The 19115-nt window shown below is 40.5% G+C and overlaps 1 protein-coding gene across 15 annotated transcripts in view; it reads left to right on the top strand.

The window, feature by feature from the left end:
- The window catches only part of SUGCT (succinyl-CoA:glutarate-CoA transferase), a 481412-nt gene that overhangs the window by 191596 nt on the left and 270701 nt on the right, over nt 1–19115 (top strand). For 13 of the 15 annotated variants that reach the window (XM_007058722.4, XM_027821213.3, XM_043540557.1 and 10 more), the window contains one exon: nt 13691–13762. The exons of the other annotated variants lie outside the window; for them this stretch is intronic. In XM_007058722.4, the coding sequence (XP_007058784.2) occupies nt 13691–13762 (72 nt within the window). The remainder of the gene's footprint in view (nt 1–13690; nt 13763–19115) is intronic. 15 annotated transcript variants of the gene reach the window in all.

Below are 19115 nucleotides of genomic sequence, written 5' to 3'. Positions count from 1 at the left end.
TCTTTGTCGTCTTGTTTCCAAGCTTGAATAGTCCCAGTCTTTTTAATCTCTCCTCATATGGAAGCTTTTCCATACCACTACTCATTTTTGTTGCCCTTCTCTGTACTTTTTTCCTGTTTTCTAATATATCTTTCTTTTTTGTGAGGCGGTAATGAGAACTGCATGCAGTATTCAAGATGTGGATGTACCATGGATTTATATAGTGGCATTATGATATTTTCTGTTTTATTATCTGTCCCTTTCCTAATGGTTCCTAACATTCTGTTTGCTTTTTTGACTGCTGCTGCACATTGAGCAGATGTTTTCAGAGAACTGTCCACAGTGACTCCAAGAGCTTTCTTGAATGGTAACAGCTAATTTAGACCCCATCATTTTGAATGTATAGTTGGGATTATATTTACCATTGTGCATTGCTGTGCATTTATTAATGTTGAAGTTCAACTGCCATTTTGTTGCCCACTCGCGTAATTTTCTGAGATCCCTTTGTAACTCTTGGCAGTCAAGGGACCTTGTCAAAGGCTTTCTGAAAGTCCAAGTACACCATATCCATTGGATCACCCGTGTCCATTTGTTGACCCCCTCAAAGAATTCTAAGTTTGGTGATTTCCCTTTACAAAAGCCATGTTTCCTCTTCCCCAGTCATGTGTCTGATAATGCTGTTCTTTGCTATAGAACTATAGAATTCCTGAATAAGCCATTACCCCTCTACGCCAATATTTGAGTCATAAGATTTATCTCACCAAGTTTCAGTGATGCCAGTTAAGTCATAATTTAGCTTTTATATTAATATTTCCAATTGTTCCTATTTATGCCCCAGACTCCTTGCTGTTGTGTATAGATATCTAAGCTGTTGAGCAGATTCTTCCCTCCTCACTATTTTCCCCGTTGTTATGCCTGTGTCCATATTTAAATTTTCCATTTGCCATCCCCCAACCTTTAGCCCTATGTTAAGGTTGCCTTTTCATGCTTATTTGTGAGCTTTTGTCACCTGCCCCACTTTGAACCTAGTTTAGGCCCCTCCTCACTAGGTTGGCGAGTTGGTATCCAAAGATGCTCTTTCCCTTCTTGGTGAGATGGACCTCATCTCTTCCAAGCAGTCCTCCTTCCTGGAACAGCATCCCATGGTTGAGAAAGCCATCGCCTCCCAGCGAGATCCATCTGCATAGCCATGTATTTATCTCCAGGGTGCACTTTTCCCTGCCTGGGGCCTTACTGGTACAAGGGGCAAGAACACTACCTGCAGTCCCAACTCCTTCACCCTTGCTCTCAGAGCCTTGTAGTCACTGCTGATCTGTTCAGTAGTGCTCACATTGGTGAGCAGCATAGACTAGTGGTCAGAGGGGCAGATGAGCCTCAACCTTTTCATGATGTCCTGGATGCGGGCTCCAGGCAGGCAGCATAACTCCCAGGACATCAGGTCACGTTGGCAGCTGTATGCCTCACTGCCCATCAGAAGGGAGTCCCCAACCACCACTACCCTTCATCTCCTCATCTGGGGTGCAATGGACATGAGCTTCTTAGCCTTAGGAGCAGGTGGCTCCTCTTTCTCAGCCATTGGGGTCTGCTTATCACCTCCTATCAACAGTACAGCATAGAACTTATTGACCTCAAAGGATGGGGCACCTGGGTGGGGAGTGGAGCACTGTCTGCTGCCTAAGGTGGCGAACAGCCAGTCTCCTGAGTGGCCAGTTCTGCTTCCTCTCTGGTGCTGCTGTTGTCATCTATAGTTAGCTAGCATCCTCTGTCCCAGATGTTTCCACGTGTGTCCTGGTGATGAAATCCTCATGCTCCCAGATGCTACCCAGATGAACCACCTCTTCTTGCAGCTCTCTGACCTGCTTCCTGAGGGACTCCACAGATACCTCTCACACGGGGTGGGTGGTTCCCCCTTCCTGGCTTTCAGGCTGTATTCCCAGCAAGTGAAGACCAAGATCTGAGTAGAAGTCTCCAGGGTCCAGATGCCTGTCTGGCAAGGTGCCCCACAAGTGCAGGCAGAGGAAGAGTTAGCAATATTTTTGGCGCTGTACTGTTTTCCTCCCATTGCGGGTTCTTCTCTGTAGAATATCTGCAAGTTAAAAGAGGAAAACAAAAACAACCCCCCCGCCCCAATCTCCATGCCTTCCTCCTCAGGTGAACTCTGCTAGCTAACTCCTTTAGTCTTCCAGCTGCCTTTGTCTAACCAGCCACATGTCTCTGTAGTAGTCTATGTACTCTAAATGTCAACAAATGCAGACTCTGTTGGACCAATCAGGAAGTGATTCCCTGAGTCAAAATCATGCCACTGAGAATGCCCAGCGTCTCTCTCTCCAACATGATTAAATCTGGGGATTGTTAATTCAAGTGCCCCTACTAACTGCACTTTCTGTGGCAGCTCACAAAGGGAGCGGTTTTTCAGCTTGTCAGATCCCAAATTGTTTGTAACTGTGTAGATCAAGATGAACACTTTGAATTTCTCCTGGAAGTTAATAAGTGGTCTAAGACATTCCCTGTCTGATAAAAACTAACAGATAGGCATCTTCATTCTCTACCAATTATAACTTCTGATTGATCTTCAGGTGTAGCCTTACATTGCAATAATCTAACCTAGAAGTCACAAAGGGAATGTATTTCAGAGTCGAAGTCTGGATATAACGGATAATTACAGGCTTCTGCAGATCCCACCCCTGACTTCAGGAGCAGAAGGGTGTAACATTTCCAAGTTTTGAACTTTTTCAATGAAGGGTTGGCCAAACCCTCAAAAATGGCAGCTGAAATTACCTGTGACCCTGAAGATCATTCGTGCAACCCAGTACCATCACTTCTGTTTTATCTGGATTAACTTTGCTGTCATCCATGCCCTAATTTCAGCATGCATTGAGAAAGCAAATAGACTGCTCATCCAGGTCTGCTTGTTTTCTGTGTACAGATAGCATCACAATCCAGATCAACTCACTTGCTCCCAAAATAGCCTCACATACCTGCTGATCATATGGGTGAAAAAACTGAATCCTACGATACGCTGCACAAGAAATTGCTCAGTGAAGACAAGCAATTTCCACAAATCAGCCTATGAGATCTCTTGGAAAATAGCAGAACCACTTGTAAGCTGGGGACTACAGGAGATTCCGCAAAAACCTTGTGGTCAACAGTGTCAAAGTTTGCTGATGAATCTGAAAAGAATTAGTGTAGACACCTGATCTTAGTCCATCACGTGGATGAGATCATCAACCAATGAGAAAAAGAGCAGTTTCATGTCAAACTCAGCCCAAAAGTCTAACTGAAAGGGATCAAGAAAATCTGAGGTTTCTGTTTGGCTCCACGCTTGTCTGTCTACCATCTTCTTAATAATCTTACCCAATAAGGAAGATTAAAGACAGAGTGTTAGTTTGTGAGATTGTCAGCATCAAAAGATTTTCTGAAGAAGAGGTTAAAATTATAGATGGACAGCAACTTGACTTGCACTCAGAAGTGAATATAAAACCAGATATGTTTTGTCAAAGAACTATGGATAGCTACAGACAAAGACATCTGGGTACTCTTTCCAGATGTGCTCCTGATTTACAGTGTGACCTTGGAAATACTTAGACCTGGTTTACTCTTTAAAAAGTTTTACTGGCATAGTTATGTCAATTAGGGGATGTGATTTTTTTTTAACTGACATAACTATGCTGGTAAAAGCCCTGCTATAGATGACATTATGCCAGTATAACTTTGCTTATCTGCTGTAGCTTATGCTGATTCCCAGTATAAACACTTTTATACTGTTAAAATTGCATCTTCGCTACAGTGTTTTGCTGGCACAGCTAGAATGGTATAACTATACTGGCAAAATTGTCCTACTGTAGACAAGGCCTCAGTCTGTATGCCTCAATTCCCCATCTGTAAAATGGGTCGAATACTGCTTAACTATATTTGTAAAGCACTTTGAGCTCTATGGATGGAAAAATCTTTGTTAATGCCTATTCTTTTCTTGTGTATATACATTTTTCCCCACTTCATTTTAAAATGGTATTTCGGTCTTTAAGTGCAGGAGTTAAAGATAAATGTTTTAAGTATTTGAAAGTTGGCATTCTAAGCTTTCAGAGGGCATAACACCTTGGTTTCTAATTCCAGTGATTCCCCAGTTATTGGACATTAAAATAATATTGGATTTGAAATGGATATGGGAGAGGGAAGGCAAGATGGTAGTCAATAATATTTTAAAATTTTATATTTCTTAAAGTACTAGAGACCAATAAATATGAAATACTGTAGGGAAAAAATGGGATTCTCAATTTTACTATGGTTTAGGATGGATATGCAATAGGGGTAAGCATCTAATTCCCTGAAACTCCATATGAAAACTCCAGCCTAAATCATTAATTTTCATCTTACAAATGTTACTTTGACAGCTCACTCGATATTATTGATCCTTCCCGCTAGCACTGAGGCTTTGGTCTGGCTTTGCTTTTTCAGCACAAGTTCAGGATTTAATAGTGTGCATCCTGAATGTCTGACCAATGCCGTTTTTAAATCCCTGATTAAAGATAAAGTAGTATTTTAAACCACAACAAACTACATGGAATAAATGGTAATGAGTCTGACTTAAAACCACAAATCAAGGAAATTTGGAGTCAAGGTTGAATTTTATGAACATCCATCCTTTGCTCACTATGTTGTGTCTACAGAATGGTATGTAAGATCATTTATTGTTTGAGAGACTTACAATTTGAAAGATTTGTAAAATAGGGCAGAGGCACGTTTGCAGGGTGGTGTGGGTGTTTCTTGCTCTGCCTTTCCTCATTCTGTCTCTGAGTTAAATGGAGGATTTCAATCTTCAGCACTATTTAGTTTAAAAATCTCCTAGACCAGATTGTGAAAAGGCCAGATTGGAAAACACACTCATGTAAATTCTGTGTGAACTTAAGTGGGGTCTCATGTAAAAGACCTACTCATTTTTTTAACGAGATTGAGAGGAGCCTGGTTATCATTCTGATTCCTCTGCCTTCATGCAGCAGTCTCACTTAATGTGCTGCTGTTCTTGATTGGTCGACTGGCAGAGAAGCCTACAAAGCACTCAGCACCTCTTCCTAAAGGGTCTGTTTTAAGCAGGACCTTTAAGGTAATTGAACTGGCTGTGGCTTATTTTGTGAGGTTTGGATTGCTTGTGTTAGGATCTGGTTTCCACCTTGAAATGCCAGTCTGGTTGGCAGAACATGGGTTGCTTGAATCGTATTCAGTATTAAAATCTATTCAAAAGGTCAGTTTTTAATTCCAAACCCACTTGTAGAAAGCCAAGAAACAGAGGTGGGGGACAAAAATAATGAGCCAAACTTTGCTGTCAGTTACACCTGTATAATTTCAGATCAAATCAGTCAAGCGTCTACAGATTTACACTTGGGTATTTAAGAGCAGAATTTGGGGAATTGCCTTCCAAATGATACTAAGACAACCCCAATTTTGACCAACCAGGTTTATATCTTATAATTGTTTACAGGGTTCAGGAACTATTTATTATTATTTGTATTGCAGTAGAACCTAGAGGCCCCAGTCAGGATTGGTTCTTGTATGTATTTTATTTTTCAACATAAATGTTTCACTGGTTTTTGTTTGGTTTTTAAAGCAAAAAGAGCAATGTCATCAGGCCAAAACATCATGAGAAGTTCTAAAAAACCATTGTATGAGAGATAAAAAGGTAAAGAAACAGAGTTTGGTTTCAGGCTTTTGAGAGATTATTGTAAACATTGAGGAAAATATTATTTTAAAAATAGCTCAGCTGTGCCCTGTAAAACCAGTAAACTTCTGTTTTAATTCCCATATAAGTAGCAAATGGCTGCTGTGTGTGTGTGTGTGTGTGTGTGCCTTTTTTTCTTAAATATTGCTTACTGTATAAGACCCTGTTTGCTTAATTTCAACCTAACTGAATTTTTATGGCCATGCCATAAACCTCCTGTAAATAGAGGCTTAAATGGAAATGCTGACATAACCTTAATTACATTGGCTCCAGCACGATACTGTGATTAAAGTTTATTTACTTTGCATATGCATGTGTGTCTGTGTGTGTGTGTAAATTCATTGTTGAAAAGCTAATGGAAAACTAATGTGGCAATGGAGAATGTGATCCTGTGCAGAGTGTTTTATTTCTTGGCCATCGAAAACAGTTGGTGCATGTTTACAATATCAAAGAGCTTATTTTTAATTTAGGCATGTTAATAATTTAGAAATCATTGTGAAACTGAACAGGTTTCCCACTTTTAAGCTGTTCACTGTTCTTTCATAAAGTGTTTATACCTGGCAGCACTCTACTGTGGCTGGTGAATTTAGTAGTATATTCCATTCAGAATTGGGAAAAGGGGAAAATCTGCTGCATGAACATGAGCTTGTCTATCTAATTTTATAGTTGGGCTGTTGTATTTTTCTTTTTGGATGAACGAAATATTTAAAAAAAAGCCAACAGATTTCTCCCCAAAGCGGTTGTACAGCTTAAAACCAGATATACAGCCCAAAACATATCTCCATTGCATCAATAAAACTATTATAAAGTAACCTTTATGAAATTCTCCTCAGTGAGCAGTTTTCCTAACTGACATGTTTATAATACTGAGGAAGTGACTGAGATAAATCATTTAGGGCATTGAAAACTAATTTAGTAAACAGTATGTTACAACTCTTTTGTGTGCAAACTTTGAACTCTAAGAAAACTGCCCATAAGACATATATTACAGAAGGCAATGAGGTTGTCTCACTTTCTACTTCCACATTTTCTTTGAAATTATTTGTCTCGGTAGCACCACATTTAATCTCTGCTGTTGCTAGAAATGGGTCTGAACTAAAACCTCAGATCTTAGGCAGTTCAGGTCTGTATCTGAGCTGTCTGACTCACACATGTCGGGTTATTACATGTGCAGTGTCGCCAACTCTTGTGATGTTATTGTGACGCTCATGATATTTACTGTTTTTCTTAAAGCTCCTGGAGCAGAGAATCTCAGCTTTAGTTAAATAAACAAATAACACTCATAGTTGTGGAGACATGCTTGAAAATGTGAACCAGGTAAATCCTAAACACTCAGAACCCAAGAAGTCAAATAAAAAGAACCCCAAATGTATTTGTTTTAAAAAATCTCTTAATTTGTAAGCCAGTTCCTGAATATTTTGTGGACTTGACTCGTGATTTTTGAATGTTTGGGGCTGGCAGTACTGCATGTGCATTTTGGAGATAGAAACAGAAAGGAACATTAAAAGAGGCTTTGATTGGACAACTTGATTGAGAGCTTGAAATCAGTGGTTCCCCTCTCTTTTTTCTTCTTATTCTTAGTAAATGTGCTTTAATTCTGAATACAAGTGGTCCATCCACCTGAGTGTAGTAGTTTTGTAGTATCTATAGCCATACCCTCATAGGATAAAACATTGACACTTGTGTACACCAACTGTTATGTCACATGCAATCTTTACTACTGTTAAAACTTTACTGATGTTTACATTACAAAAAAGGGATAGATTGATTTTAAGTTTCTTTCTTTAAATTGTGCATGTCTAAAAATAGAGACAAATGTGACAGTGGTGCAGGGTGGTGGGAAGCCTGGGGCAAAGGGCGAACCAAACCTAGTATTTACAAGGATTTTAATTTTACAAGATGATGTTTGTGCAGAATATACTGTAGGCAGAAATGTAGGACTTGATTTTCACAGGTTCTGAGCACCTGCAGTTCCCATGGACTTCACTTGGAATTGTGGTAGTTACTAACTCTGATAAACAGGTGTATCAAGCTGGACGCCCAAAGATTGAGGCCCATAAAATTGGTGCACTCTTACAAAAAGGTGGGCCTGAGTGGCTTGCCAGGGGCTACACAGCAATTGGATCTGATTCTCAGCGAGTAAGGCCTCCTGATTCTCAGTGCTGTGCTTAATCCAGGAAACTATCCTGGTAGCTGTGATCTGACACGATAGTTTGTGCTGGGTTATGGCAGTGGAGTGGGAACCCAGTGGTGCATTTTAAGAAATCTAAAGAGGAAAAAGGTAAATTCTTTGTTTATATGCTGAATGCCCTGCTTTAGTCTGCTAAGTGAGGGCATTCAGCATACATTGCTCAAGTCTGTGAAACTTACATTTTTTATTTTGGCTGTTTGCTTTTACTAGAAGAGAGCACAATGTAGGCAAATAGTTTCAAACTGTGTGGTCCATATAATTTATACATACTGCTCAGAACTACCATTAACCAGATTTCTTGGTCTCATTCCCATTTGTTACAGTGTAATTAGGTATCACTTAGCAGCAAGAATGGTGCCCTTTCCAAAAGAGAGAAAGAAGGGAGCTCCTTGATGCTGAAGTATAGTTGAAGCTTTCATTCAAAGAAATGTGTAGAGGTGTGGAAAAGATGTGTCAGGTTTACCCCATTTTGAAGGGCTACCGTAGTTCTGGATCAGTTATTGTCTGAAGTGAGACTGAGAAACTTCTGCTCTGTAATAACTTTTAGAAATGAAGTTGGAGGGGGGGAGAGAGGAAAAAGAACACACACTGTAGAGCCTTTTGGCTGGCAGCTGAAAAGTGCTCCTGCATAGATCAGCCAACTTCTGAATACATCACCTTCTTGTTAATTGCAGCCTTTACATAGCACTATGACTGGAGAGCACTAGTCCATAAATGACCTACGCTTCTTTGGCTGAAATACTGCAATGGGAACTTAAAACTGCAGTTGGAGACAGCTTCTGCGATAAATTAAAGGCAAAATGGTAGTTTTTCTATGATCCACATCACTAGAAACCAGATTCTCAAAGGAGCCTCCAAAATTGCAAAATTTGTGAGCACACCCACTTACAGCAGTCAAATGCTGCATTCGTGCACACAGCAACTGCCTCTTACTGAGGCTATGTCTGCACGACCACTTATGCCAGTATAATTTATGTCTCTTAGGGTGTGAATAAGCCAGCTCCCCAAGCGACATAAGTTACATTGACCTAAGCGCCGGTGTGGAGAGAGCTATGTCAGCGGGAGAGTTTCTCCTGCTGAAATAGCTGCCACAGCTCGTTGGGGGTGGATTATTTAAGTCAAGGGGAGTGCTCTCTCCCGTCAGCATGGAGCAGCTACCCTCAAAAGCTTACAGCGACGCAGCTACAAGCTCTCTAATGTAGCCATAGTTTAAGGCAGGGACTGTCTCTTACTATGTATGTAGACAGTACCTAGCACGATGAAGCCAGGATTTCAATTTGGGCCTGTAATACCCAATACAAACTGTAATACAAATAATAAATAATTAATACTGGCTGGCTCAGACTTATCCTGGGCAAGTAGTGTAGGTCAGAAGGGGAAGACCCTTTGAGGATCTGTATGGGATTTGGGATACCATCCACTCCTTCCATCAAGGGGGTCTTTCCCTGTTTGTCTATTTAGTGCGAAGCCTTATGGTCTTATTTAGACTTACTAACCCTAAACAACCAGATAGCATTGGTTGTAAAATACCTTTCTTCCGTTTTCATCTTGCTAGGAACCTTGCCCCTTCCTCTCTGATGAAGATTTGACCACAGTGGTGCACGGGTTTCTCATCTCTAAACTGGATTATCCTGATTTACCGTACTCAGTGTTGTCTGTGGAAGCACTGCTATGAACCCAGCTGGTGCAACAGGATAGGCTGCAGTAACGTATGTCTCCCTCATCCTCCTTTCCTTCATCTGTCTTCTAATCTGCTTTCAGTGTCACTTTAAGACTTTATTCCTGATTTTTAGGGCCATCAGTGGACTAAGATGCCCCTACATCTGTGACTGTATCTCCATCAGTCATTTATAGTCAATGGGACTTAAATATGTACTTAAGTATTGTCCTGAATAGGGACAGACTGAAGCATGTAGTTAAGTGCTTTCTGTTGTAAGAACTTTATATTTAGTAGTAGTAACTAATAATTTCATAAAAATGTTAAAAAAAATCCCAGTACAATCATGTAGGTATCTCTGTCTTAAAAAGTGAAAGGTACAAACAAGTAGCAGTTAATAATGGTCAATCACCCAAGAGTTTTGGTGGTTTGGTTCAGGAAAGCATGCAAAAATTAAATGTTTATCTAAACTTACCCTAACTGTTTTGGTCTAGAAATTGTCTTGAAATGCCTTAGAAATAGCAATGAAGGCACACCCATTCTCACAATACACCCCTACTTCTCCATCCAAACAAAACTTTTGTGTGTGTGTGTGTGTGTGTGTGCAGGAACTACAGAGCTCACAGGAATGAAAACAATCAGCACCACCAACACCACCACAACAGCTAACTAACCACTTTGACCTCTGTATTTTGGGTGCAGTTAAAATATTGATTGAAACCTGGGTCAGTTTTTCTTTTCATTCAACCATCTTGTCCCTCTCTAGTAGTAGTTAATATCTTTTGGTTCCTTAAGCCCAACAGATTTGTTTGTAGAAACCAACACCAGATAAGAAACATTTGCAAAGATATTTTCCTTATCTATGACTGTTGCTGTACATCATTTTGTTGAAATGTATGAAGGGGCCAATAAACAGAGTAGACTTAGATACCATAGATAGACATGTTCTCTGGTTAAATTCTTCACAAGTAACTGATACATTTTGAAAGGCCACTGGAAGACAGTAGTGGAAGGACTGGTTAGTTCTGACTAGAACTTTTCAGCAAGTCTGCACCCACACCGTCACTAAAATGATTCAGTCAGAAATGGTTCAGACTGAACTGGTATTGAATCCTGAACATATAGTCTATGTAGCCGTTTGGAGCATGCTTGTAAACCATTTGAAACATTTTGTGTATGGATACAAAGTGTGTTACATGTTTATATGTGGTTATTTATTTTATTTTATTTTTTGGTATAGTAAATATTTCTAGCATAAACCACCTTTTAGGGTCAGATTCTGAAAGGTGCTGAGTGCTTACATGAGTACCTGTAATTTAAGTCAATGGGAGTTGTGGATACATGCACATTACTTTTTAGGATTTGGCCTTTAACTTACGTGTGTTGATGAAATGTGCTCTGTAACTATTTCACTGAACATACAATCTCCTTCCTGATAGATTGTTTGCATAGAAGCCTCTCAGACAGTGCAGAGAAACCATGCATTTGGATGTCCCATCTTCCATCTCTATTGCTTCCATGAATAAGCTGTGAAATAATTTTCTTGTCTATATTTTAGTAATTTTGTGCTTTTTGTCTTTATCTACTATATGCCCCAGAGTTCAGGACACTTAGAGTAATTTTGTTTGCCTGTAATTCGTGTCATGCTGTCAGGTATCCTACCAGAAGCCTTCACTCTTCCAAAAATAGGGGAGGAAAAAAGACTTTTGCCTTGTGTGCCTTGTATGAAATGCCTTTTATTGCACTAATTTGAAATGATTCGATGTGATGGACAGCAGTTTATCAAAACAAAATCTCATTAAAGTCTATTTGCACTTCGCCCTGAATCTCCTTTGTATAATACGATAGTAAAGCTTTCTGTGACCAGGCGGTAACCTGTGGTAACCTGCGGTGTGTGTACATTTATGAGCGATGAATAAAACCATTGTTATCATTCTTAAATGTTGGCATCAGTGCTGTGCTAATAACATTTGAAAGTTTCTGCTTTATCAGCAACAATGACTGGCAAATAATCAGCTATTTTGTAATGGGACGCTCAGAAATAGCTGCTGAAGGAAGTTGAGTAAGCTTCATGCAAAAAGACACTGCTGCATTTATGATGATACTATTTTTGTTGAGTAAGGATGACATGACTGTTGTTTTTGCTTTTTAAATATACAATGCAATTAAGAATGATCAGTTTTCCCACACATACCACAAAGCCACTGAAGCATAAATGCTAATGACCAGACCCCTTACATTTTGAGTGACTTCCGCCATTTTGGCAGCTTCGGGTATGAATGCATGTTTAATACTGCTGTGTGGCTTGTCATGTGACTGCAATTCTTACAGAGATTGCATGTGCCTCAGAGGTAATTGCTAATTAGTACTAAATTCTTTGTTTTAAGCCATAATGCTGATTTTGAGAATATTTTGGAATATGTATTTATAGCAGTTGTGTCATCTTTCATGCAATATGTACCTTTTTTAATGAGAAAAGTTCTTTCCATGTGTATGTACATATTCTGTATCTAATAATGGTGGCACCAGTGGAGATCTCAGGATTAGAAATTGCAAAGCACGAAGGTTCGTAGAAGAATTTGTAATTTGCATTAATAGAGAAATAGTGTGTGATGATATAAATAAAAATGACTGGGTTCTATACACACAAAAGAGCACACAGAAATTAAACATTAACTTGTGTAATGTGTATGTGGCCAATTTTTGAGTATATAGCATCAATGAAGAAATATTGCTATTTGGACCGAGACATGACTGAAATAGACTCATCCTGTCTCCTGAAGAGAATTTTTTTTATAGTGACAGTAGTATTGGACACAATTACTGCTAGAAAAGTCAGAATCTTAATTATTTATACTTTTTTATATGCAAAAAAGTGGTTAAATATTGCTAGGTTAGTCTTCGATAACTGCTGTAGTGTTTCTTTTAGACTAAAATCGGCATAAATAAATGTTTACATAATAAATGTTAAGGAACCCTTTAGCCTTGCATAATTATTTTCTATGTTCTTCTTCCCAAAGTTTCTCTGTGTTCATTGTCTCTGTCTCAGTCTGAAAATGCAGTAAAAACAGTTATATATATTCTGCATGCCTGTATATTTTTATTAGTTTAGGGCCAAAGCAACAGGGGTTTTGAATGCTTGCGAACAAGTAAGCCTACAGGATTTGGCCCTCATTTTCTAAGTGAGAATCTTACAGTCAAGTGGCTAATTATTCAACTGGAAAATTGCTTTCATGCTTTTCACTTTGACCTGTATAATTCTTTCTGCTAGGAAGTGCATTTTATAGAGACAATAAGCAAGTGTTGTTCTAAATGTAGCTTACTGTCACTTGTGTGTCAGCAGGTTAGGCTTTGTCTACACACAAAAATTATAACACTTTAATTATACTGTTATAGTTAAAGTGCTACACAGTCTGGAGAGTGGATGCAGTTACAGTGATATAAAAGAGCCTTATGCTACTATAACTGGTTCCTCTGTGTGGAGGGGAATAAGCTATACCAGGATAAGGCACCTGTATAACTCGATCTGCACTTAGGGTTGTACTGATTTAACTAATTTGGTTTAAAAAAAATCACCCCTCCAACTAAAATAGTTTATACTGGTATAAAAACTGTGTAAACGTGTTGCATATGAAAATTGCATATGTTAATAATGCAATGTTGCATATGAAAATTGTTCCCTAAGACCATATACAGAAATTTGCCCCTGTGCATTAAACCAGCAGAAGGCCTATGTACCATTTAAGCCCCAAGTTTGTGCTAGTCCTCTGCATAGAGATCATATCCATTGTGAAAAAGGCTTTTCCACATACTTTCACAAATCATAGATGTAACTCAAACGGTTTATAGCCAAGTTACATATCTTTGTACTAAGAAGAGGAGTAGCAGGTAAAATAAATCTGTTTGCATTGTCAGCCTTTAAAAGAAGACCTGCCAGAATGGGGAAAAAATCAAAGGACCTTCTTTAAATTACTGATTTTTTTTCTCCATGGATCACTTTGAACTGCTTTTATAAAACCATAAATTGAATCTGAACATAATGGTTCACTTGAGAAAGACCTTTGGAAATTCATTACAGGGCCAGAACTTGAAAGATAGTCTCATGCAGTATATTTTAGTCATCATTTGACATCTCTGTTTGTTGTTGTAGGCTTTCAAAACTAAGGATGGCTACCTGGTGGTGGGAGCTGGGAATGATCAGCAATTTGTCACCGTGTGCAAGGTAATGATGTTTAAGATTGACAATGTGTGGTATTTGCACGACGTTAGTCTTTCATCTCTGTAAAGAAAAGCAAATAGGAATAACTATTTTTTAATGTTGCATGTTCTGAACATGGTTACAGTGGATTAATAGCATGATTTTCAGGGATGCTCAGGACCCAATAGCTCCAGGTGATGTCTGTGGGAGTTGGGGGTGCTGCACGCATTTGAAAACCAAGCCATAAGGCTTGGAGGGGTCTAAATTGACCAGAAATACTCCTAGCCTTGTGAGTACAGAGCGTCATATAAGGGCATGTCTTCACTAGCAGCAGCGCTTTAACGTGACTTGTGTAGTTGCGGCATAGCGCTTGGAGACCACCTCCATGAGGAGAATAGCTACCAGCACTGGGAGTGCGGCTCCCAGTCCTGGTTTTTTCACACCCCTGAGCGAGAAAGTTGCAGCGCTGTAAAGTGCCAGTGTAGACACGCCCTGAGTCACACACTTGGGCCCCTGTAAACAACAAAGACCAGACGAGTTGTGTCATTCAATCCATGCTCAATACAGCCATGAACATGCTACAGGTGGGATTTTCAGCTAGAGATGGGGGAATCTTGTGGCATTCCACTGATAGTATAGTGCAGATTCCTTTGGAACACAGTTTAGTTTGTGTGAAAGCCAACAAACATTGAAAAAGGGGCATCGTCACCCTTTATAGGACTGTGGGCCCAGTTCAGCAAGGCAGTTCAGCATTTCCGTAACTAACTTTAAGCATGTGACTTCAATGGGATTACTCATGTGTTTAAAGTTATGCATGTTTCAGAGTAACAGCCGTGTTAGTCTGTATTCGCAAAAAGAAAAGGAGTACTTGTGGCGCCTTAGAGACTAACCAGTTTATTTGAGCATAAGCTTTCGTGAGCTACAGCTCACTTCATCGGATGCATACTGTGGAAAGTGTAGAAGATCTTTTTATACACACAAAGCATGAAAAAATACCTCCCCCCACCACACTCTCCTGCTGGTAATAGCTTATCTAAAGTGATCACTCTCCTTACAATGTGTATGATAATCAAGGTGGGCCATTTCCAGCACAAATCCAGGGTTTAACAAGAACGTCTGAGGGGGGGAGGGGAGGTAGGAAAAAACAAGGGGAAATAGGTTACCTTGCATAATGACTTAGCCACTCCCAGTCTCTATTCAAGCCTAAGTTAATTGTATCCAATTTGCAAATGAATTCCAATTCAGCAGTCTCTCGCTGGAGTCTGGATTTGAAGATTTTGTTGTAATATCGCAACTTTCATGTCTGTAATTGCGTGACCAGAGAGATTGAAGTGTTCTCCGACTGGTTTATGAATGTTATAATTCTTGACATCTGATTTGTGTCCATTTATTCTTTTACGTAGAGACTGTCCAGTTTGCCCAATGTACATGGCAGAGGGGCATTGCTGGCACATGATGGCATATATCACATTGGTGGATGTGCAGGTGAACGAGCCTCTGAGAGTGTGGCTGATGTTATTAGGCCCTGTGATGGTGTCCCCTGAATAGATATGTGGGCACAGTTGACAACGGGCTTTGTTGCAAGGATAGGTTCCTGGATTACTGGTTCTGTTGTGTGGTATGTAGTTGCTGGTGAGTATTTGCTTCAGGTTGGAGGGCTGCCTCTAGGCAAGGACTGGCCTGTCTCCCAAGATTTGTGAGAGTGTTGGGTCATCCTTCAGGATAGGCTGTAGATCCTTAATAATGCGTTGGAGGGGTTTTAGTTGGGGGCTGAAGGTGACGGCTAGTGGCGTTCTGTTATTTTCTTTGTTAGGCCTGTCCTGTAGTAGGTGACTTCTGGGAACTCTTCAGGCTCTATCAATCTGTTTCTTCACTTCCGCAGGTGGGTATTGTAGTTGTAAGAATGCTTGATAGAGATCTTGTAGGTGTTTGTCTCTGTCTGAGGGGTTGGAGCAAATGCGGTTGTATCGCAGAGCTTGGCTGTAGACAATGGAGCATGTGGTGTGGTCAGGGTGAAAGCTGGAGGAATAGGAATAGCGGTCAGTAGGTTTCCGGTATAGGGTGGTGTTTATGTGACCATCGTTTATTAGTACTGTAGTGTCCAGGAAGTGGATCTCTTGTGTGGACTGGACCAGACTGAGGTTGATGGTGGGATGGAAATTGTTGAAATCATGGTGGAATTCCTCAAGGGCTTCTTTTCCATGGATCCAGATGATGAAGATGTCATCAATATAGCGCAAGTAGAGTAGGGGCGTTAGGGGACGAGAGTTGAGGAAGCGTTGTTCTAAGTCAGCCATAAAAATATTGGCATACTGTGGGGCCATGTGGGTACTCACAGCAGTGCCGCTGATTTGAAGGTATACATTGTCCCCAAATGTAAAATAGTTATGGGTAAGGACAAAGTCACAAAGTTCAGCCACCAGGTTAGCCGTGACATTATCGGGGATAGTGTTCTTGACGGCTTGTAGTCCATCTTTGTGTGGAATGTTGGTGTAGAGGGCTTCTACATCCATAGTGGCCAGGATGGTGTTATCAGGAAGATCACCGATGGATTGTAGTTTCCTCAGGAAGTCAGTGGTGTCTCGAAGGTAGCTGGGAGTGCTGGTAGCATAGGGCCTGAGGAGGGAGTCTACATAGCCAGACAATCCTGCTGTCAGGATGCCAATGCCTGAGATGATGGGGCGCCCAGGATTTCCAGGTTTATGGATCTTGGGTAGTAGATAGAATATCCCAGGTCGGGATTCCAGGGGTGTGTCTGTGCGGATTTGATCTTGTGCTTTTTCAGGGAGTTTCTTGAGCAAATGCTGTAGTTTCTTTTGGTAACTGTCAGTGGGATCAGAGGGTAATGGCTTGTAGAAAGTGGTGTTGGAGAGCTGCCGAGCAGCCTCTTGTTCATATTCCGACCTATTCATGATGATAACTGCACCTCCTTTGTCAGCCTTTTTGATTATGATGTCAGAGTTGTTGCTGAGGCTGTGCATGGCATTGTGTTCCGCATGGCTGAGGTTATGGGGCAAGTGATGCTGCTTTTCCACAATTTCAGCCCGTGCACGTCGGCGGAAGCACTCTATGGAGAAGTCCAGTCTGCTGTCTCGACCTTCAGGAGGAGTCCACCTAGAATCCTTCTTTTTGTAGTGTTGGTAGGGAGGTCTCTGTGGATTAGTATGTTGTTCAGAGGTATGTTGGAAATATTCCTTCAGTCGGAGACGTCGAAAATAGGATTCTAGGTCACCACAGAACTGTATCATGTTCGTGGGGGTGGAGGGGCAGAAGGAGAGGCCCCGAGATAGGACAGCTGCTTCTGCTGGGCTAAGAGTATAGTTGGATAGGTTAAGAATATTGCTGGGTGGGTTGAGGGACCCATTGCTGTGGCCCCTTGCGGCATGTAGTAGTTTAGAAAGTTTAGTGTCCTTTTTCTTTTGTAGAGAAGCAAAGTGTTTGTTGTAAATGGCTTGTCTAGTTTTAGTAAAGTCCAGCCACGAGGAAGTTTGTGTGGAAGGTTGGTTTTTTATGAGAGTATCCATTTTTGAGAGCTCATTCTTAATCTTTCCCTGTTTGCTGTAGAGGATGTTGATCAGGTGATTCCGCAGTTTCTTTGAGAGCGTGTGGCACAAGCTGTCAGCATAGTCTGTGTGCTATGTAGATTGTAATGGATTTTTTACTTCAGTCCTTTTGGTACGATGTCCATCTGTTTGCATTTGGAAAGGAAGATGATGTCTGTCTGTATCTGTATGAGTTTTTTCATGCAGTTGGTAGATTTCCACTCCACACAGCTAAATGCAGTGCCTTGCATAATGACAGGTTTCAGAGTAACAGCCGTGTTAGTCTGTATTCGCAAAAAGAAAAGGAGTACTTGTGGCACCTTAGAGACTAACCAATTTATTTGAGCATAAGCTTTCGTGAACTACAGCTCACTTCATCAGATGCATTATGCATGTGCTCATATACCTCACTGAATCTGGGCCTAAGAAAAATACATCCATTTTCTACCTCCTGTTTCTATTGAAAGTTCCCAGGAGAATCTTAGATTAACTTTTGAAATCTCAAACCTTTTATTACCTGTCTTTAAACACAGTTCCTCCCACCCCCAATGAATAAATTTGAAAAAAAAGAAAAGAAAGCAAAGTTATTCTATCTAGAGAGTAGTTTGTGCCATGGCACAGTGTTAAAGACAGAAGAACATGACTAAAATCTAGCTGGCACAAATGGTGGATTATATGTGATATAGAGACTGTTTGGGTTTTTCATTATCATTTTTCTCTTTTCTCCTCTCTGCTCCTTTAGAATAATAGAATTGTAGGGCTAGATGGGACCTCCAGAAGTCATCTTGTCCATTCCCCATATTGAGGCAGGACGAAGTATACCTAGACCATTGATGACAGTTGTTTGTCTATCCTATTCTTAAAAACCTCCAGTAGCGGGGATTCCACATTTTCTTTGTTTGTTTGTGAGAAAGTCACATGGGACTATATCGAAGGCCTTACTAAAATCAATGCATATCACATCTACTGTTCTACTGGGACAGTAACCCTGTCAAAGAAAGAAATTAGCTTGGTTTGGCATGATTTGTTCTTGACAAATCCAAGTTGGCTATTACTTATCACCCTGTTATCCTCTAAGTCAGTGGTGGGCAACCTGCAGCCTGCGGGCTGCATGCAACCCATCAGGGCAAGCTGATTGCAGGCCACAAGACATTTTGCAGACGTTGATCCCCCAGGAATGGTGAAGCGCGGCCACTGAGAGCTGCGGGGGGGCCGTGCGTGCGTGTGGTCAATGTCCGCAAATGTCTTGCAGCCTGCAGTCAGCTTACCCTGATGGGCTGCAGGTTGCCCACAACTGCTCTAAATGCTTACAGATTGTTTGTTTGATAATACGTTCCATTATCTTTCCAGGTATTGAATTTAGGCTGAGTGGATTATAATTCATAGATAGATTCCCCGGGTTCCCTTTGTTTCCTTTTAAAAGATAGGTATTATGTTTGCCCTTCTTCAGTCTTCTGGAATCTCACCCATCCTCCATGAGTTCTTGGAAATAATCACTAATGGTTCTGAGATTGTTTTACCCTCAAGTGCCCTAGGGTGAATTTCATTCAGGCCCAGCTGACTTGAATACATCTAATTTATCTAAATATTCTTTAGCCAGGTTTTCCCTGTTTTGGCTAGTGTTCCTTCCCCCTTATTCACAGTCTCCTTTTTGTTTGTCACTTTGCTCACTCTCTTTGCTCCTCTTTTAGTCTTTTTTGTCATTGCTTGTTCATTGCCCTTTTTGAGTCTTTTATAAGCAAAATGCAAAACTAGTAACATCTGGGTTGGAGTCAAACTTCTGAACCTATGATGTTTAAATGGGGTGGAAATTAGGCTCATGAAGTTGCCACATT

Source organism: Chelonia mydas, chromosome 2, assembly GCF_015237465.2.
Source record: "Chelonia mydas isolate rCheMyd1 chromosome 2, rCheMyd1.pri.v2, whole genome shotgun sequence".
Lineage (NCBI taxonomy): Eukaryota > Metazoa > Chordata > Testudines > Cheloniidae > Chelonia > Chelonia mydas.
Note: the sequence above shows the minus strand (reverse complement) of the source record. Positions and strands in the feature narration are given on the sequence as shown.